The sequence below is a fragment of the Doryrhamphus excisus genome, linkage group LG20, assembly GCF_037039965.1.
Source record: "Doryrhamphus excisus strain RoL-2023G ecotype Guam linkage group LG20, RoL_Dexc_Guam_v1.1, whole genome shotgun sequence".
NCBI classification, from domain to species: domain Eukaryota; kingdom Metazoa; phylum Chordata; class Actinopteri; order Syngnathiformes; family Syngnathidae; genus Doryrhamphus; species Doryrhamphus excisus.
This window is the reverse complement of record NC_136376.1, coordinates 14538486-14557542: the sequence shown is the minus strand read 5'-3', so window position 1 is coordinate 14557542 and position 19057 is coordinate 14538486. Positions and strand designations below refer to the sequence as shown.

Here is a 19057-nt window from a genome sequence, read left to right as displayed (position 1 = left end):
GTAGCATCTGCTCATCACCGTGGTTGGCATGCTCAAACCAGCTATCGTGACCAGGAGAACCAGAGTAGACGGGAGGAGCACATTCATGTCAGATACGCTCTGCTGCCGGAGAACCACTAACTCCACTAGCTAATGGACACAATGTACTTTTAAACTTGTGACACACATATTCCTCCACTGGATTGCCCGTGAACCTGCATGGTTGCATGCAAGGTTTTCCTGTGTGCACACGGAAAATCATTTGCATCTCAATTTTCTTCTTCATCTGTGGGTTTGAAAATTCATGCGGGCCATATGCGTGTCTCTTGCCATTTTCCCTATTTTTGCACAAACAAACCCCCAAACCTTGATTTTATTTAGAGGAAATATTTTTTTTAAATTACAACTTGGTTGCTTTGTATGGAATTGAGCCATCTGCTCCTTTCACAGACGACTTGCAGCTTCCGGGTGTGAATTTGCATTTTAATTTAAGTCTCATATTTGCGGCTGAAATAATAATTTACATTTATGAAGAAGTCATGGCATAGTGCCTGATGTGCCAGACTCAAACGATTTGGGCGCATAGAACCTGAGTTTACGAGTAGATGACAGCTATAGTACTGCTTGTCTTTTTGGTATAAATGTCCTTTAACTGGACATGAAGTGTTGGTAAGGGATGGTGTAAATCAGTGTTGGCTGGGCTACAATAGACATTACATGTCCGCAATTAGGGTGCCCTTGTTGGTGGGAATTGATTGTACCTTTTCAGCCGGACAGTGGCATCTGTCAGTTGGCTGTATGGCCGGCTGAGACAGCATCTGTGGGAGCTGAGCAGGGACCGGGAGAGGGGAGGTGCCATTAAACGTCTTCTTGTCTTCACACTGGATCAATACCAAAAAAAAAAAAACACACCTATTTAGATAGCTTAGTTTAGATATCTTAGTCAGGCGTGCTGGAGCCTATCCCAGCTGTCTTCAGGCGAGAGGCGGGGTACACCCTGGACTGGTGGCCAGCCAATCACAGGGCACATATAGTAGACAAACAACCATTCACACTCACATTCATACCTATGGACAATTTGGAGTGGCCAATTAACCCACAGAGATGAGGGTGGAATTGAACTCTGGTCTCCTAGCTGTGAGGTCTGTGCACTAACCACTCGACCACCATTGCCTACCCATAGAAAATACACACAAAAATACACAAATACCCAAAAGGCACAACGTCTTTGTAGCTTTGAAGTGATTACATATTGAGGCGAAATTGGAATGCATTCACACGCATGCAAAACACAGTAAAAACACACAGTTCGATTCCAACAAACAACCATTCCCACTCACATTCATACCTATGGACAATTTGGAGTGGCTAATTAACCTAGCATGCAAATTCCACACAGAGATGCCCTAGCAGATGTACAGCCAGGGGTGGGCAAACTACGGCTCGGGGGCCACATCCGGCCCACCGAGTGTTTGAATACGGCCCGCCTGTTCTTTCCAAAGTATTTCATTTAAACTCAACATACAACCCGTTTCAGTTTTTGTGTTAATGACCCTAGATGTGGACAGATAAGGTCAAAGGAAAAGTCACAAACTTTTCGTTTCCAAACTGAAACGGGTCAAATTGACCCGTAACATAATACAAGGTTAACTAGCATGATTTGTTAAATCAATGTGGCCCGCGAGTAAAAAAGTTTGCCCACCCCTGGCTTATACGGTGGTTTACCTGTACCATTGCACCCCAACACACATGGCAGTATGGCAATGATGACGCATGGAAAACTGTTTACCTTTTGTTCCGGTATCTCACAGCATGTTTCCATCTCAACGATATAAGGGTCGCAGTAGATGAGAATTTGTCTCACTTCGACCTGGGACGGGAAAAAAAAAAAAATCATGACGTGGCAAATTGTGTTTGTACACATAAAATATCGCATGTTCAAATCGTTTATTCCGAGTCAAATTTGAAAACATCCATTTTAGTGATGGGCTGACTCACATTTTTACATAAGAAGTGAATCTAAAGGTCATCTGTTCATTTAGCTTTTGCCGTACTGCGGCTTAACTGACCTTCTGTTTTTTTGTAAATTCTCATTTAACACTTTGTTGTGTTCTCTCAACCAAGTGTTGAATATCATTTAAGCACCAAAACCTGAGAAGACAATATTAGAAGATTTAAATTGCATCACATACATCCACAGGCCGTCCATCCTCTATTCTGGTCGTGATGAGTGTGCGACCAACGGGGTCAATGGCGTCCCTTTCTTCGGTCAGCCGCCGTTCTATGAGCTTGCAGTCCATGTAAACAGAGACGATGTTGCTCTGGATGGAAAAGCTCAGCTTGTGCCACTGGCGATCAAAGAGGGCGTGTAGGTCACGGCTTTTAAACGTGTAGCGAAGCACATTGTTCAGCAGGCCCTGAGAAGAGAACTCCACCGACTTCTTGCCGCCATCAACCACAACTGACACCTATGGGAGCAAATAGGAGTTCATATAAATAAATGTGGCGTTGGCCTGGGATTATAAATTAATTAATCACATAATTAATTCAACTGATCTTGACAATTTTGCCGGCCTTAATATATATATATATATATATATATATATATATATATATTGTCACCTCCAAACAGGTTGGAAGAGAGAGTGCAGAAGATTTTAATGTACTAAATATTAAATTAGTAGACTGCAATATATTTGGTGTCCAGTCTAAAGTTCTTTGTCAAGGACATAACAAATACGTACATGTTGGTATTTCGCTATATTGCGGAGGACAAGCCAAATGACGACAATGGAGATATTTTTGCCAAAGAAAAGTGAACAATATTGTGGTGTTAAGAACAAAACGACACATTCTCCGAACCTTCAGAGATCTTTACAAGAATCTTCTTGTCTATATATATAGTGAAATTAGTCGTAAGTGAAATGGTTTCATTATTGAGGTCCAGTGATGATAAATCTTGGATAACGTTTGGCCTTTTGTTGATTGATGATTTAATCCAGGATATGTGGAATATGACAATATCATAGATTTGTTGAGTGGCTCAGATATTACCTGTGTTGGCGTTCCTTAAAACGATCTGCAGTGGTGATGTGCTGTTTTCAAAATGAACATGATTTTTGCTAAACAAAAGGAAGGACTCCGATGACATTCATTACCTTTTGTGTCCACCACCGTCATGCGTGTTAATTAGCGTGGGAAGAGCCTTGAACACCTTTTGTTTTGCTTCTATTAGACATCAACTGTAAAGCAAGAAACTACGCTAGACTTACAAGGCCAAATTACTAATTATGTGAATAAAAAAATTTAATTAATTATTGATATGTCATATCATTTGGCGTCCAATCATCATGATTGTTAACGTTGAAATGAATGTTTTGTCAGTGCAAGGTTTTCATGACCTTAATATTGTATTGACTGTTTTCGCTATGGACTACTATGACAGTTATGACAGAATATTAGAATTTTACTTCAAACCTTGCCTGTACAAGTAATGACTTTGATACTAGAATAAATTATTTATACAGTAAAGTCTCGTTATATCGATATTCTCGGGAGTCGGAAAAAATACTGATATAACCGGACTATCCATATATCCGATCCTGCGCCGAACTGCATTAAAAGTGGGCAATAAGTGGGCAATAATGACATTGTTCTATAGTATAGAACAGGGGTCAGCAACCTGCGGCTCCAGAGCCGCATGTGGCTCTTCAGCCTCTTTATTGTGGCTCCCTTTGCGATGCTTGAATATTTTTAACACCCGAGTGGGGAAAATGCACGTCTTTTGTAATGAGTTTTAAAAAATCCAACTTTGTCTGAGACCATGAATGCATCCTGAGTGAGTTCTGACTGCTATCCAGTTCAGTACATGAAGAAAAACAAGTAATACTTACCTACAAATCTAAAAAATAAATTCGAGATAATTTAAAAACAGCGGCATGGGAACTTGTTTTTACGTTTACAGTAGTTTACACATACATTTATGTAAGTTTATCTCCAAAACTAGCAAGAGTACTCCAACTCGTCTTTTCTTATCTGAACTACTTTGATACCCCCAAATTCCCTCCAATGTTGTTTTAAACATACTATATGTTTTGCGGCTCCAGGCTATTTTTCTTCAGTGGGCATTGGGTAAAATGGCTCTTTTCATAGTAAAGGTTGCCGACCCCTGGTATAGAACAATGTACATATGCATATGTCCCAGCATGTACATATGAAAAACAGTGATTATTACAAGCGATAAAAAGATATCTGAATACAACACAATTAAATACATGTATTTGTACGCTTGTGTCTTCGTTGGAATAGGTGTGTATGCTATGTCAGTTGGTTCTTCTGTTGCAGGCATGTGTTTGGCCAGCTAAGTGGGGCGGGTTGAGCATGACCTGTGAACCAGGAAGTGCGGGAATCGGTGTGTGTGCTGCGCTCTGGTGGTGGAAGTGTGAAAAATTAAGTTGACTGGAAGCAGCCGTTTGCCGTGTTCTTTTTTGGTATTGAAATCCTTAAGCAAAGATTGATTTAAGCTGCTTTTGTATCGATATAAGCAGACCAAATTGGCTGGCGGGAGATGAAAAGGGCATCGTAGTAACCGGATTATCATAATAACCGGGTATCGTACTAACTGAACTAATTATATCATAAAAGACTAGAAATTTGCCGGGAAATGAAAATAGTATCGTAATAAGTAGTAATTCGTTATAACCGATATCAATATAACAAGACTTTACTGTATTGGAAAAAAGTTTCATAAGTCAAACAAACTGTTGTTGACCGGCGTTGACCAACATCCCAAAATGGATCGTGGTCAACCTTAGAGGTTCCACTGTGTATATGTAAAAGTGATTTTGACAAGGGGATGAAAACCCACAGTAGGGAGCCCACCTGAGTGTCTCCAGCCTGGTCGAATATCTGCCAAAGATACCAGCGGTCTTTTTTTGTAGTTCTTCTTACACGGAAGATGGTGACCAGGGAGTATTCACTTGGAAGGCCAGATGGGAATATTTGCCTTCAAAAAAGAAATGTTAATGATGTACAATTTGTTCATTTTAGACTATTTCTTTCAAGGCACATTGAATATTGTGTTATTAGGAAAAAAAGTTAGCTTCAATGTTTTTCCGTTCTTTAGTATTCAGCAAGTTTCAGAAAAATTCAGTCGCTGACTAGAAAAGGGAGAAAAGAAACTTTTCAAGCATTTCAAGCATAACCTTCACCTTGACACAAATATTTTTTGCTTTTGTGACAGCCCAAATATCAAAACAACTATATCAACATGCGTTATTGTAGGGGTGAGAAAAAATGAGAACCGTTGAATGTTTACGTTATAAAAAGCCGGTTTCATTCCTTCATCGGCTGTGTCATGGCTTAACACACATCAAATGTCCAAGATCAATAAAGCTTCTGCTTCAGAAATAAAGAAATATATGAATGGAGCTGACACATTGGATGTCATTTAATGTGATGAATTTTGCAGCAGCCTTCCTGGCATTCAGCTAATGAAAACATATAGGCATTGATCCAGAGTCACACAAGCCAATCTTTTATGTTGACTGCACCGCCATGTGTTACACTTATTGGCTCGTAGACGCCTCGTGCAATGAAGACGCATGTTTATGTGTTTGACCTCAGCTGCTCTGAAAAGTCAAATAACAATTCCACGTCCAGAGCAGGAGCAAGAATATGCAGAGAAGATGGCGGCTGTGTACAAAAAAACAATATCATCTTTCACACCGCCATCGCACCAGCTCACCCCCAGCCACCCTTGAATGAATTACAGCCCCTTCAGTCATGCATAGCACAACTTGGCATCCCTGGCGGTGGGGTGTTTCTGCAAAAAGGTCCCCTGAATTCTCTGAGATTCGCCTGTAAATGGTGCGTGACTAAAATTTGTAAAAAAAAATACAAAAAATGTAAGCAGTCAAAGCCAGGCTCCCAGTGGTGTACAGTCAGGGCCAGCAAAGCCTTCGCTGCTGGCCTAAACACTTTCTGAAGTAAAGTAACCGAACATGCATGTTAGGTTTTTTTTGTTTTTTGTTTTTTTTTAAGTTCAGTAGTTTTTTATTTTGATATGAATTGGAGATTCCTTTGGAGGTGTTTGCTGCATCTCGTAGCTTGTCTCATTTTCACATTTTAGAATCACAACTTTTTATTAGGACTTTTTTTTAAATCATTTTGCTTCAAACTTCATTTTTGCTGAAAACCACCACAGTGCCATTATTTTCCAAATTATTATTATTTTTTTCATGTTAGGTTAATTGTCCATAGGTATGAATGTGAGTGTGAATGGTTGTTTGTCTATATGTGCCCTGTGATTGGCTGGCCACCAGTCAAGGGTGTACCCCGCCTCTCGCCCGAAGACAGCTGGGATAGGCTCCAGCATAGCCTTGTGACCCTAATGAGATAAGCGGCATAGAAAACATGATTAGTACTGGCGCTGTTTCTGTTATCAGATGTCAGATTGGCCTTAGCATCAACGTTAGCATCTGTCCGACCTCTTATTAGTTCATTCATTCATTTTCTACCACTTTTCCTCACGAGGGTCGCGTGGGTGCTGGAGCCTATCCCAGCTGGACCGGTCGCCAGCCAATCACAGGGCACATGATTTGTTAGACAAACAACCATTCACACTCACATTCATACCTATGGACAATTTGGAGTGGCTAATTAACCTAGCATGTTTTTGGAATGTGGGAGGAAACCGGAGTACCCGGAAAAAACCCACGCATGCACGGAAGGAACATGTAAACTCCACACAGAGATTGCCGAGGGTGGAATTGAACCCTGGTCTCCTATCTGTGAGGTCTGCCCGCTAACCACTCGACCGCTCAACAAAATATATAACAAACGACATAACTGTATCCATAAGTGGACCATAATAATTAAGAAAGCGTCAGAGTGAACAACAACTTCATGATGGGAACTTCTCATGTAAACATCACTTGGTCCTCCTTCTGCAGTCTTCGGAAAAGGTAACACCGATAAATATTTCAACATCGGAGCACATATCAGGAAATATGCCTTTCAATTTCATTTTTTACAGCAAAAAGATGAAAATGTGATTCATGTGTTTTGGTCTCACGAGCGCAATGTTGACGATACAATGCAGAGCTGCTATCCCAGAGTTCTCCAATCATGCCACTAACTCTGCAAGCCTGCTCTTATTTCAAAACACGGTCTGTCTACTGTGTGACACACATGATCTCAGAATGCCCACAGGGTCAAAGTTCACAACCTCACATTGACTGCCATCTGTGGCTCCACGGCCTCAACCGAACCTCAGTGAAGGTTGCTTTGCAAATTGCTTATTTTGGCTTCAGTCTTAAAAATGAAGTAACTTTTGCAAATTAAATACATTGATTGTATGCATTTTTAGTACAGTAATGGTAACGGTGCTGGTATGCATCCAATGTGATCGCAGAAACTGGTTTTAAGTCATATTACTGAACACAGCAGTAAATTTTGCTTGGTATTTTCCGTAAAATCAGTCACTCACACAAAAGCCAAGCTAGTGGAATTGTGCTTTGTCACTCCGTGCTAAAAATGCTGAAGGTATCGGGATGTCCTAAACAGGGGGGGGCATTTTAAAGGAGTCAAGGAATCAGATTGCATTGACACTGGAACAATCAAAGCTCAAATGTTAACCCGATTGGCTCACATCCTTATTGCTGACACTCGATCCAGCGAGGGATCACAGACGGCTCAACAAGGTGAATTGTCACGTTAGAGGTACTATTCATGCTAGCGTGCTAGCGTAGCAATGTCTTAGCACACTTTAATAGAATGCTTTAATGGATACAAGCGTGCAAGAAACATGGTGGAAGACTTAGGATCCCGAACAATAAGCTACGTAACCGTATGGATAAAAGGACTTAACACGCTATTGTCAAATATATTGGGACAACACTAACACTAACTCAAGTACTGTAATTGCAGTCTTGTGCGGAAAGCAAGGACTAAAGGAATGGTTGGTTGAGTTTGGTGTTGAAGACCATGACTGGTCCTGACCTCAAGCCCATCAAGTCTCCTTTGGGATTATTAGAACAGACACCGTGAGCCAGCAGGCCGTCTCTCAGCTCCATTGTCAGTGATAAATGTTCTTGTTCTGGACAAAAAAACAGACACTCAAAATTCTTAAAGTCTTCCCAAAAGAGCGGAAGCTGTAGAGCGACGCACTCAATTATCATCCTTTGGGTGCAATTTCCACATGGAAGTACTCCCTGTTAACATTAATCATGATGCACCTTCTTTGTATTTCTTTATTTTTATGATAGGTTCACCACTCCCTGGTTCACAGAAGATGAGATAAATGGGTACCCATTCTTAATTCTAGGGTGGAAGAAACACATACATCACGACTCCAACAGCAAAAACAGAAAATAGGTTACCGAGTAAAGAAATCCAAGATGCAAGAGTACCGCTTCCATCATGACATAAATAGAATTTATGAAATTAATTACTCTAACTGCACCAAAATCTAATGGGTTCAATTTCTTGGCAAAGTACTTTGAAAGGTGCAAAGGTTAAAATCAGATAATAATATATAATATAATATATATAGCAATATATTAACAAGGGTATAGCCCAGGGGTGGGCAAACTTTTTGACTCGCGGGCCGCATTGATATGACAAAATTTACGGGGTGGGGGGGGGGGCAGACTATATATTTTACACGTAACAATCCACCTGGTATTATTGTATCTGTAAAATTGTCATGCAATCTGCTATTATTTATTATTTTATATATATATGTAATTATTTGAAAAATATTAAATATTATAATAATTACAATAAAATTTTAAAAAATAATTATTATATTATTATTATGTAAAATATGCAAATATAACAATATATATATTAATATAATAATTAGCATTAATATAATAATTATAATAATCATAATAATAATAATAATTATTATTATTATGTGCTTGTGTCCCTTTTTTCAGGAGCACTTTGTAAACAACAGACCATGTCAAAAAAGGAAATTGATAAAACCATCAAAAGGTTGGCTCAGGCCATGATGCCAGGTTGTATGTTGAGTTTAAATGAAATACGTTGGAAAGATTAGGCGGGCCGTATTCAAACACTTGGCGAGCCGGATGTGGCGCCCGGGCCGTAGTTTGCCCACCCCTGGTGTAGCCAAACCTGGTCCCAAGGAACTGACACTGAGCCTTAAGACTGTACAAGAATTTGTCACCTCCCACAAATGCTCCTTATCATGATCTATGCACTGTGATATGAATTACACTATTGATCCAACATAACATTAGCGAGATGGAGAGAACAGAGCATCTGCTGCAATTTTCCAGGCTGGACCTTAAAGGGAGCAACGTTATAGTGGTTGGGAAGGGGGGGGCGCTGGGTGCAGTTCCCTCCTCAGCTGACATGCAGTATCACCTGTCAGAGTACTTAGATAATTGGATATGAGAGGGATTGCAGGCCCCGCTACTATAACCAATGAACGTGTCAGCAGTGTCATTGAGAAGCAGCATCTTCTCGGACACGACGAACAGAAGGAACCAGAGTAAATGTATTTTCAGCAGGGTGACGAAGCAAGGAAGTCGACTGCAAATCACCTGGCGCAAAGTTTCTTTCACATTACTGGAAGTAGAGTGACAGTCACGTATACGCTTGCATGTCATGTAAATGACTAAAAATATCCTTCCCTTCCTGGAAGAATGACAATTTGTTCTCCCGCGAACATAACGACACAAACAAAGAACGTGAATGTGAAGAGTTGAAAGGCACATTCTGCACACTGATGGCAGAAAATGTAAAAGTGCAATAGAACATCATGAATGTTAAGTCATATTCAATCCCTGAATGTATTATCATATCGGTAAAGTAGCATAGCACATAGACATAGGTCTCCAGTAAGTGGCACCTCAGAGTGTCATTTATGTAGTTCCATATTTTAATATTCCTGTCTTATTATACAAGTACAGACCCCCCCTCACTGTCAAACTTTTTGCCCTGAGGACATCTGTAGAATAAATGTAATATATATTCATTCTGTTCAAATGATTCCCAGTCTCTTGGTCCAAGTCACCGTTTGCCCTTATTAGCCGAGGCAAATGGAACTACTGCTCTGAGCTGTGTTTATCCCGGCTGCCTCAAGTCAACCCGCATATGAAGCCTCCACACAACTATTCATTCCAGAAGGTCGAACAGGAACTGAAACTGACACTAACCAATTAAATGATTTCAATCCAATGAATCCATTCCGGAAAGCCAACAAAGTGTTTTTATAGATTTTTTTCAATAGAATCCACTTCCAAATGCTTATATAAGTAAAGAACGAAAAGGATACATGAACATTTAATTGAAGACATGATTCTTGACATGACTGTTCCCAAGCACCTGATGGGCTCTAATTTAGTGGTGCAGTGTGTAGGAGTGTGGCGCACCACTATGCGCAACCAATTTGGTAGACTGTCTGCACCGAGATGGCTGTGGCGGCGCACCAGGGGAGGTGTCCACACTTTCACCTTGGCGCAGTGACAATTTTGGGACAAAACAAGGCGGCAAAAAGACAGCTCCAACCTGGTCTATTGTTGGTGTAGGCAAAGCGCACCCGGCGCAGTGGTAAATTGGCTGACAAGCGCACGGTACGTATACATCACCAAAACCTAACGGGCAGGTTTTTCAAAGTTTTAGCAACATTTCAATATGTGGATGGTCACAAAAATCGCCAAGTGCACTGGCCACACCCTGCTGGCCCGGCGTGGGCGCGGCACAGGGCAGGTGCGCCACACCTGCTCTTGGTTTACAAAAACAGAGCTTGATGTGGTAGCACAACCATGACCACCTTCCAGCTATTTCTTGAATTCAGTAATGTTTGTCACCTTAAAAACCCAAAACGGAGCATAAGAAAGTTGCAAGCGCCGGCATGTTGACAATGAAGATAAGAAACGTTAAACATAAAAATAAAATAAAAAGGGGACCCATTTTGCTAATTTGCTTTGTATAGAATTGTGGACTCCTATAGAGCAGCTACACGCGATAACCCACAGAGAAAGCTTTCTAGATCTTCCAGAATCAGCACCTATTCCAGCTTGTCCTTGGATTTTACAGATAATGGATTTATGCATGAGTATGAAACAAGTACATTTTGTCATTATCCGTATTCGTGTTTAAAGAAAATGCTAAAAATATTACACCCCTCTCAATACATTGCAGTATACACCTTACAATGCTAAACGTGTTTCATAAAATACACGCCGTGTTTCACAAGACAGCAGGCACAATCATGCATCAGTCACTGACTGCGGTTGTTGTTGGGTTTTTTTCCCTTCGCTTGCTTTGGCTGTTTCGGTTGGTGATATACAGTCAGTTGGAAAACCGCTAGTAGTACTGAACGGGGAGAGGGTTTGCGTTTGCATACTGCGCCACATTGAGAAAGGGACCGAAAGTTACAAAGCAGTACAGACTGGGATATTATTTACTGGGACAGACCATCTGTCCACACACATCGACATCTGCACCCCTAATGCAGATGTAGTGCACAATGTATGCGCGACTCACTTGGTCGGCTTGATAAGTGGGCTGCTTCCCAGCCGAAATGAAGGCAGGTCTTCTGAGACTGTCCCTTTTCTCAGAAGAAACTTCTCTGTGAGATCAAATCCTGCAAAAGAGGATCATAGAGGGTTTGTGGGGGTATTTAACCACAGGTATCAACAGTACATTGCAGATCTGCTCTTTACCTGTGATCTCCAGAGGATGATCTAAGATATCAGAAAACCTGTGTTCCTCTACATTCAGTCGTGAACATGAACCATCTGAAGGAAAACAAACCAATAATTCCTGATAAGATGGTAATTATACTTGTAAACAGGGCTTATGATTGCATTCAGAAAAAAAATGTTTAGCATGAGCAATGCCATAATAATATACAGTAAAGTCTCGTTATATCGATATCGGTTATATCGAAGTACTGCTTATTACGATACTATTTTCATTTCCCTGCAAATTTCTAGTCTTTTGTGATACAATTAGTTCTGTTAGTACGATACCCGGTTATTATGATAATCCGGTTACTACGATGCCCTTTTCATCTCCCGCCAGCCAATTTGGTCTGCTTATATCGATACAAAAGCAGCTTAAATCAATCTTTGCTTAAGGATTTCAATACCAAAAAAGAACACGGCGAACGGCTGCTTCCAGTCAACTTTATTTTTCACACTTCCACCACCAGAGCGCAGCACACACACCGATTCCCGCACTTCCTGGTTCACAGGTCATGCTCAACCCGCCCCACATAGCTGGCCAAACACATGCCTGCAACAGAAGAACCAACTGACATAGCATACACACCTATTCCAACGAAGACACAAGCGTACAAATACATGTATTTAATTGTGTTGTATTCAGATATCTTTTTATCGCTTGCAATAATCACTGTTTTTCATATGTACATGCTGGCGTTCGTGGTTTCTCTCGTGTGTATAGATTCTGTATACACAAGAGAAACCACAAACGCAGTTGGTTCTTCTGTTGCAGGCATGTGTTTGGCCAGCTATGTGGGGCGGGTTGAGCATGACCTGTGAACCAGGAAGTGCGGGAATCGGTGTGTGTGCTGTGCTCTGGTGGTGGAAGTGTGAAAAATAAAGTTGACTGGAAGCAGCCGTTCGCCGTGTTCTTTTTTGGTGTTGAAATCCTTAAGCAAAGATTGATTTAAGCTGCTCAACATTGTTCTATACTATAGAACGACATTGTTCTATACTATAGAACAATGTCGAGTGCATTATTGCCCACTTTTAATGCAGTTCGGCGCAGGATCGGATATATCGACAGTCCGGTTATATCGATATTTTTTCCGACTCCCGACAATATTGATATAACGAGACTTTACTGTAATAATATAGCTTTAATGTCACTTAGGACAGTGCAAGGCTGAAACCTTTAGAGCGCTTGTCTTCACTAGAGTCCCCAGTATGCTGGAACCTATCCCAGCTGCCGTCAGGACAGAAGAGAGGCGGTGTACACCCTCGGCTTGATGCCAGTCAATTGCAGAAATGTTAACCAAATTGGGGGAAAAATAATTATCCTATATGTTTGTCCATCTGTGTGTTAGCTCTCACGCTACAATGTAATCCATGGAGGATGACAAAAAAAGCAGTACCATTATGATTCTGGGGAGGTCTCATGCACCACTTCATAAAACGTTTTTCACAATTTAAGCATGTATTTTTGTGTAATTGTGCGGAAGCATTGCTGTACGGTGGCCTAGTGGATCGATTCTCTGCTAGGGCATCTCTGTGTGGAGTTTGCATGTTCTCTCTGTGCATGCGTGGGTTTTCTCCGGGTACTCCGGTTTCCTCCCAAATTCCAAAAACATGCTAGGTTAATTGGCCACTCCAAATTGTCCATAGGTATGAATGTGAGTGTGAATGGTTGTTTGTCTATATGTGCCCTGTGATTGGCTGGCGACCAGCCCAGGGTGTACCCCGCCTCTCGTCCAAAGACAGCTGGGATAGGTTCCAGCAGATAAGCGGCATAGAAAACGGATGGATGTGAAGAGACATTCAGAATTATACTGCATAGTTTTATATGCCATAGAACCACAATCATTAATCGATTAATCAATAATGATTGATCAATAGCAGCCCTATTATCTTGTGTTTTAGGCAAAGCAAGATCTTCACATACATACATCAACTTTGACTTTGGAAAACAGTGATTCACATTTTTGCTTAATTTCTGATAGGGACTAGACCATAAACTACCATGGGTTCATATTGATTTGGTCAAAACAACAAGCTTCAGATTAATCGACTCAATCGTTGCAACCCGAATAAAATTAGGATACAAGAAAGCATAAAATTGGATTCAAGAATGCATGAAAGAATACATGAAAAACGTATCATTCTCTGTGGAAAAGCTGCAGGAAATGAACCTTACCTGTTCGTTCATTCACTGCCATTCCAAAAGTACAAGGAGTTAAGTGTACAGTCCAAAGGAAAGCCGTCCATCTTAGCAGGCCAATCATGGCTCTGACACTGGAAGGCTGCTTTCTTGAAAACCTTCAGTGAAGGAGGCACAACACAGAAGTCAATTTTAAAGCCACTCTGTTTTGCTTTTGGAGCAATTTGTTCTCAGTCTGTGTGCTTTCTATTGACTTTTGACAAAGATGGGTCACGGCAGCTTGCAATTTCTTTTACTGTGCTTGGATCTGTTGGATGAAAGTTAGATGTGTTCATTTTAAACGGCATGAATAAGATTTTGTATTTTCATTGAGCTAAATTTTAGACACAAAATTTCTGATTGTCCTGATAATACAATCTGTCCTACATGGTCATGTCCACCAAAACTTGTGTTCCATTAAAGTACACTATAAATGATTTATCGTAATAAATGTTAATGCCTTACATCAACCCGAGGCTTTTCTTACAGTTTGTCTTACTACAACTATACTTCTTACTATACTATACTGATATCAATTAGTTCAAGCCAAACAAGTAAAATGTGTATATTGTGTCTTAGTGTGTTCTTTTGGCGTAGGCGATTGTGTATTATTACACATCCCAGTGGCCTACTCACAACCATAGTTATTGGTCCTAAAATGTAATTAAAAGTTGTGCGAATCATGGTGTGAAGATGTTATTAACAATACACGCTGGCTGACTCTTGAAGTGGTTTTAGCGATGCTATGAAAAGCCTTCATCCTGGCTTTATGCGCTCCATTAAATCATTTGTATTTTGATCCGTGCGCTGTCAACAGTGTTGTGATGGAGGGCATCGCTTGAAAGGAGCGAACCTAGAAACATCCACTTGTGAACACGTGCAGTCCCATGCGGCACGGTGGCCTCTACAACGCCACTGTGGAAGGTAAGAGTCGCCCTACATTAAAGTCAATGACTATTAATCACCGTGTGGGAATGAAGTGAATATACGTGCCAAAACACTAAAAGTCACTTTGCCCCTGTGTCATTTAAGATATTAATCTCAAAATTGGAGAGCTAAGTTAATTATAATACTTTGCAGTGGTATAGACTGCATCATGCCGAAAGCTGTAGCTATGGGGACTAAAAAATATGCAACATATTGTTACATACATACCTCTCTTATACCAGAAAAAAGTTATGCAGCAAGACCAAATAAAATTATATATTATCCGTAACTGCAAGTGATGTAGGCTGCACGGTGGTTGAGTGGTTAACGCATAGGCCACACAGCTAGGAGACTCTGTGTAGAGTTTGAACATTCCACAAAAATAAATGTTTGATTAAGTGGCGACTCAAAATTGTCCATAGGTATGAATGTGAGTGTGAATGGTTGTTTGTCTATATGTGCCTTGTGATTGGCTGGACCCCGCCTCTCAGCTGGAATAGGCTCCAGCTCGGACTCGACACCAGTGAGGATAAGCGGTAGAAAATGGACGGATGGAAGTCATGTACTGTACTTCAATGTAGCTAAACCATTACCATATATATCGGTTAGGGGTTTCTCTTTTTAATACTGGCTCCACCAGTTGAAAACCACTGCCACTCACCTAAGTACCCAATTCACTTGGATCAACTAGCGCAGGGGTCAGCAACCTGCGGCTCCAGAGCCGCATGTGGCTCTTCAGCCTCTTTATTGTGGCTCCCTTTGCGATGCTTGAATATTTTTAACACCCGAGTGGGGAAAATGCACGTCTTTTGTAATGAGTTTTAAAAAATCCAACTTTGTCTGAGACCATGAATGCATCTTGAGTGAGTTCTGACTGCTATCCAGTTCAGTACATGAAGAAAAACAAGTAATACTTACCTACAAATCTAAAAAATAAATTTGAGATAATTTAAAAACAGCGGCATGGGAACTTGTTTTTACGTTTACAGTAGTTTACACATACATTTATGTAAGTTTATCTCCAAAACTAGCAAGAGTACTCCAACTCGTCTTTTCTTATCTGAACTACTTTGATACCCCCAAATTCCCTCCAATGTTGTTTTAAACATACTATATGTTTTGCGGCTCCAGGCTATTTTTCTTCAGTGGGCATTGGGTAAAATGGCTCTTTTCATAGTAAAGGTTGCCGACCCCTGAACTAGCGCATTCGATTTGATCACGCCCTGACATATTACCTGATTTTTCTTTTTTAGCTAGCGGTAGCAGAGGTGACTAAGTCGGTGAGTTAACAGAGACGAGCAACGGTGACTATAAATTACGAGTTTTAACAACTTGTTCCTGTGAGTGTGAATGGTTGTTTGTCTATATGTGCCCTGTGATTGGCTGGTCCCAGTCTTGGGTGTACCCCGCCTCTCGCCCAAGAGAAAGCTGGGATAGGCTCCAGCACCCCCACGACCCTCATGAGGAAAAAGCGGTAGAAAATGAATGAATGAATGAACTTGTTACTGTTTCGCATTAAAGAAAACATGTTTAATGTTCATTGTCATTCCATTTTATGACAACACAGACGAGCCAATTTGTGTTTCCACTGGAGAACAACACAGTAGGGCTCAATTCCATCTCCAGAGACAACAACATATACCCACATTGCAGTCTCTGCATGTAGTATTTTTCATCACATACACCCCCTAAGTATGCACTCAGAAGTTTTGGGCTACAGCATGATGGCGTTCAGGGATGAAGTGACAACTTGAAGTCAAACATGGGACATGTGGTACTACAGAAGTATCAAAGGTGTAATGTTATTATCCCTACATGGTACATATATACATGCAGCCTTTACTTAAAGAACGTCCCAGGGTAATTATGTAGTATTATGACGTCATCACACATAGCAGGAAAACACACATATTCAGTCCTTTCTTGTCATTTTGCCTGTCTATCACTTTTCAATGAAATGACAGCTTTAAATATTCCCAAAAAGTGCTTCCGTGCGCTGATTGGCTGCATGATTTGATTTTTTTTCTTGCTACATAGAATTCATATATTCATATCAGCAGGCAAATCCCACATGGCTACAAACAGGTGCTTTACGGTGCTTTACGTTCATAAATGTCCATATCAACATTATATGCGGCATGTTTGCACCAGATGGAGAAAAAATAAGCTCTTCGCATGAAGCAAGATTTCGGAGTTAAAACATACATGTGGACTACATGAAGACTAAGACTGTCTAAGCGTGAACATTGAAGTCTAAGTTACTTACAGGAGCAGGGAAAGTTTCCTCTAAGGCACTAAGGAATAAAAGGCAGCCAGACGAGCATAATCCATGTGAGATAACGATCAGTCCGACTCCGGTTTTGAGGACTTGGAAATAAAAGTCAGAGTGGGATCGCCTGCCGATCGAGCTCCTTATTAGTTGCACCGAAGTGGCCCTCCCACTCCACTCTGTCGTTCCACGCTGGAGAGCCGCAGCAAACACAAACAAGCACAACAAACTCACAAGCAAGTCTATCGTCGTCATATATTATATATATGTAATATCACCATGATTTTTTCATTCGTTTTTCTTAAAGGTGTCATGAAGATAAAAAGAGGAACAATGAGCAAATAGGCGAAAAAGAAAGGAATAATAAATAAATAATGGAATGTATATTTTTTTTATTTAGATATTTAGATGATTTTGAGAGCATGTCTGTTAAACTAAATTTAGCGTTTATTATATTATTGATTTAATGTGTGTAATGCTGAGACTCCTCCATATCTTGAAATTTCCGTTTTTTGTTTACATTTTGTTGAATCTATCTCAATTATTGAGAAAGGAAGTTAAAGTTGCAGAAATCATTTTTAAAGTGCATATTTTTCTGAAGAGGTGAATAAGAGCAACTGGACTGGCTTGATTGTCAGATTTCACGTTTGCTTTGATTCACAAAACCTTTTGCTTCATGACTCCATAACATAAAATAAACACCGACATTTGTACTTACTGCTTGTTCTTCTGACTTTTCCACACGACAGAATATGTTGGAAAGGTGTCAGGCTTCAGCAGTTCAGCTGCATGCTGGCCCATAGCCGTTGCCAGATTGAAATATTTTTTCTTTTAACCACTCATGCCTGATCGTGGAGTCTTTTGGAATTGTAAATAAATTTAGCTTTTCCTTACAGCCGAGGAAGGAGTCATTGCTAAAAACAAAGCAGAGCTTTGAGGAGGGCAGAGAGCGTATCTGGCCTACACAGCACGCCCATATAAGGAAGCCTGCCTATTTGTGACATCACAAAGCTCCTGTTTTACCATGCCCTCTGAAACCGAGTGTTTTGAACCATACCAAATTTATTTCAGGGCTCACTTGTGCAAATGTGCTAACTACATTATCCGAAACATGAGAAGACAACATTCCAACTAAATTTAGAGTTCAGAAAAGTGGATAACATGTAATACTTAAAGTATGTTCCCTTATTTTGATCATTTTAAGCATTTCCAGATTTTTTTCCCAAGATTTCCACATTGATTTCACATAGCCAAATGAGAATATAGAACCTTTTACATTCATTCCTTCAAAAAAAAACCAAAAAACCTTAAACTGTATTATGGAAAGCAGGAAGTGAACAAATGTAACAGTTACTGTACTTTTAGTACTTACAGTACTTTTACCTACCAGGGTAGGATTTAATAAGCTTTGCTTCTTCCTGCTCCTTTTGGACATGTGGAACTGGGAACTATTTATGGATGCACTCAATTGTAATCTGATGCATGTTCAAATGATATAAAACCATTACCATTACCATTACCATTACCATTACCATTACCATTACCATTACCATTACCATTACCATTACCATTACCATTACCACAACCATTTCCCATACTGCTTATTAGCACTGCCGGTATGCTGGAGCCTATCTCAAATGTCTTTTGTGTCGTGCGAGAGATGGGGTACACCCTGGTCGCCAGCCAATCAAAGGGCGCATATAGAAACAAGACTTCACAGTCGCCGATTAACCTAACATGCATGTTTTTACAATGTGGGAAGAAACCGGAGTACCCGGAGAAAAGCCACGCATGCACGGGGAGAACAGGCAAACTCCACACAGAGATGCCCAAGCGGAGAATCGAACCCGGGTCTTTTAGCTGCGTGGCATGCCCGCTAACCACTCCTTGTGCTCCAATCCTCAAGTAAAAAATGCTGACAGCAAATGAGTTTCTTTTTGCAAGCCAGTAGTATCTACTCTTGCGTCTGTCCCATTTCGGTGC

The 19057-nt window shown here is 40.5% G+C and overlaps 1 protein-coding gene across 1 annotated transcript in view; it reads right to left on the bottom strand.

The window, feature by feature from the left end:
• Positions 1–17252, bottom strand: part of col19a1 (collagen, type XIX, alpha 1) — a 40478-nt gene extending 23226 nt beyond the window's left edge. The window contains exons 1-8 of the mRNA XM_078787427.1: positions 17072–17252; positions 13876–13997; positions 11679–11753; positions 11500–11599; positions 4861–4984; positions 2172–2447; positions 1769–1849; positions 741–860 (exon numbers count right to left, since the gene is read on the bottom strand). Of these exons, the coding sequence (XP_078643553.1) occupies positions 741–860; positions 1769–1849; positions 2172–2447; positions 4861–4984; positions 11500–11599; positions 11679–11753; positions 13876–13963 (864 nt within the window). The 5' untranslated portion in view covers positions 13964–13997; positions 17072–17252. The remainder of the gene's footprint in view (positions 1–740; positions 861–1768; positions 1850–2171; positions 2448–4860; positions 4985–11499; positions 11600–11678; positions 11754–13875; positions 13998–17071) is intronic.
• Between the last annotated feature and the right edge of the window lie 1805 nt (positions 17253–19057).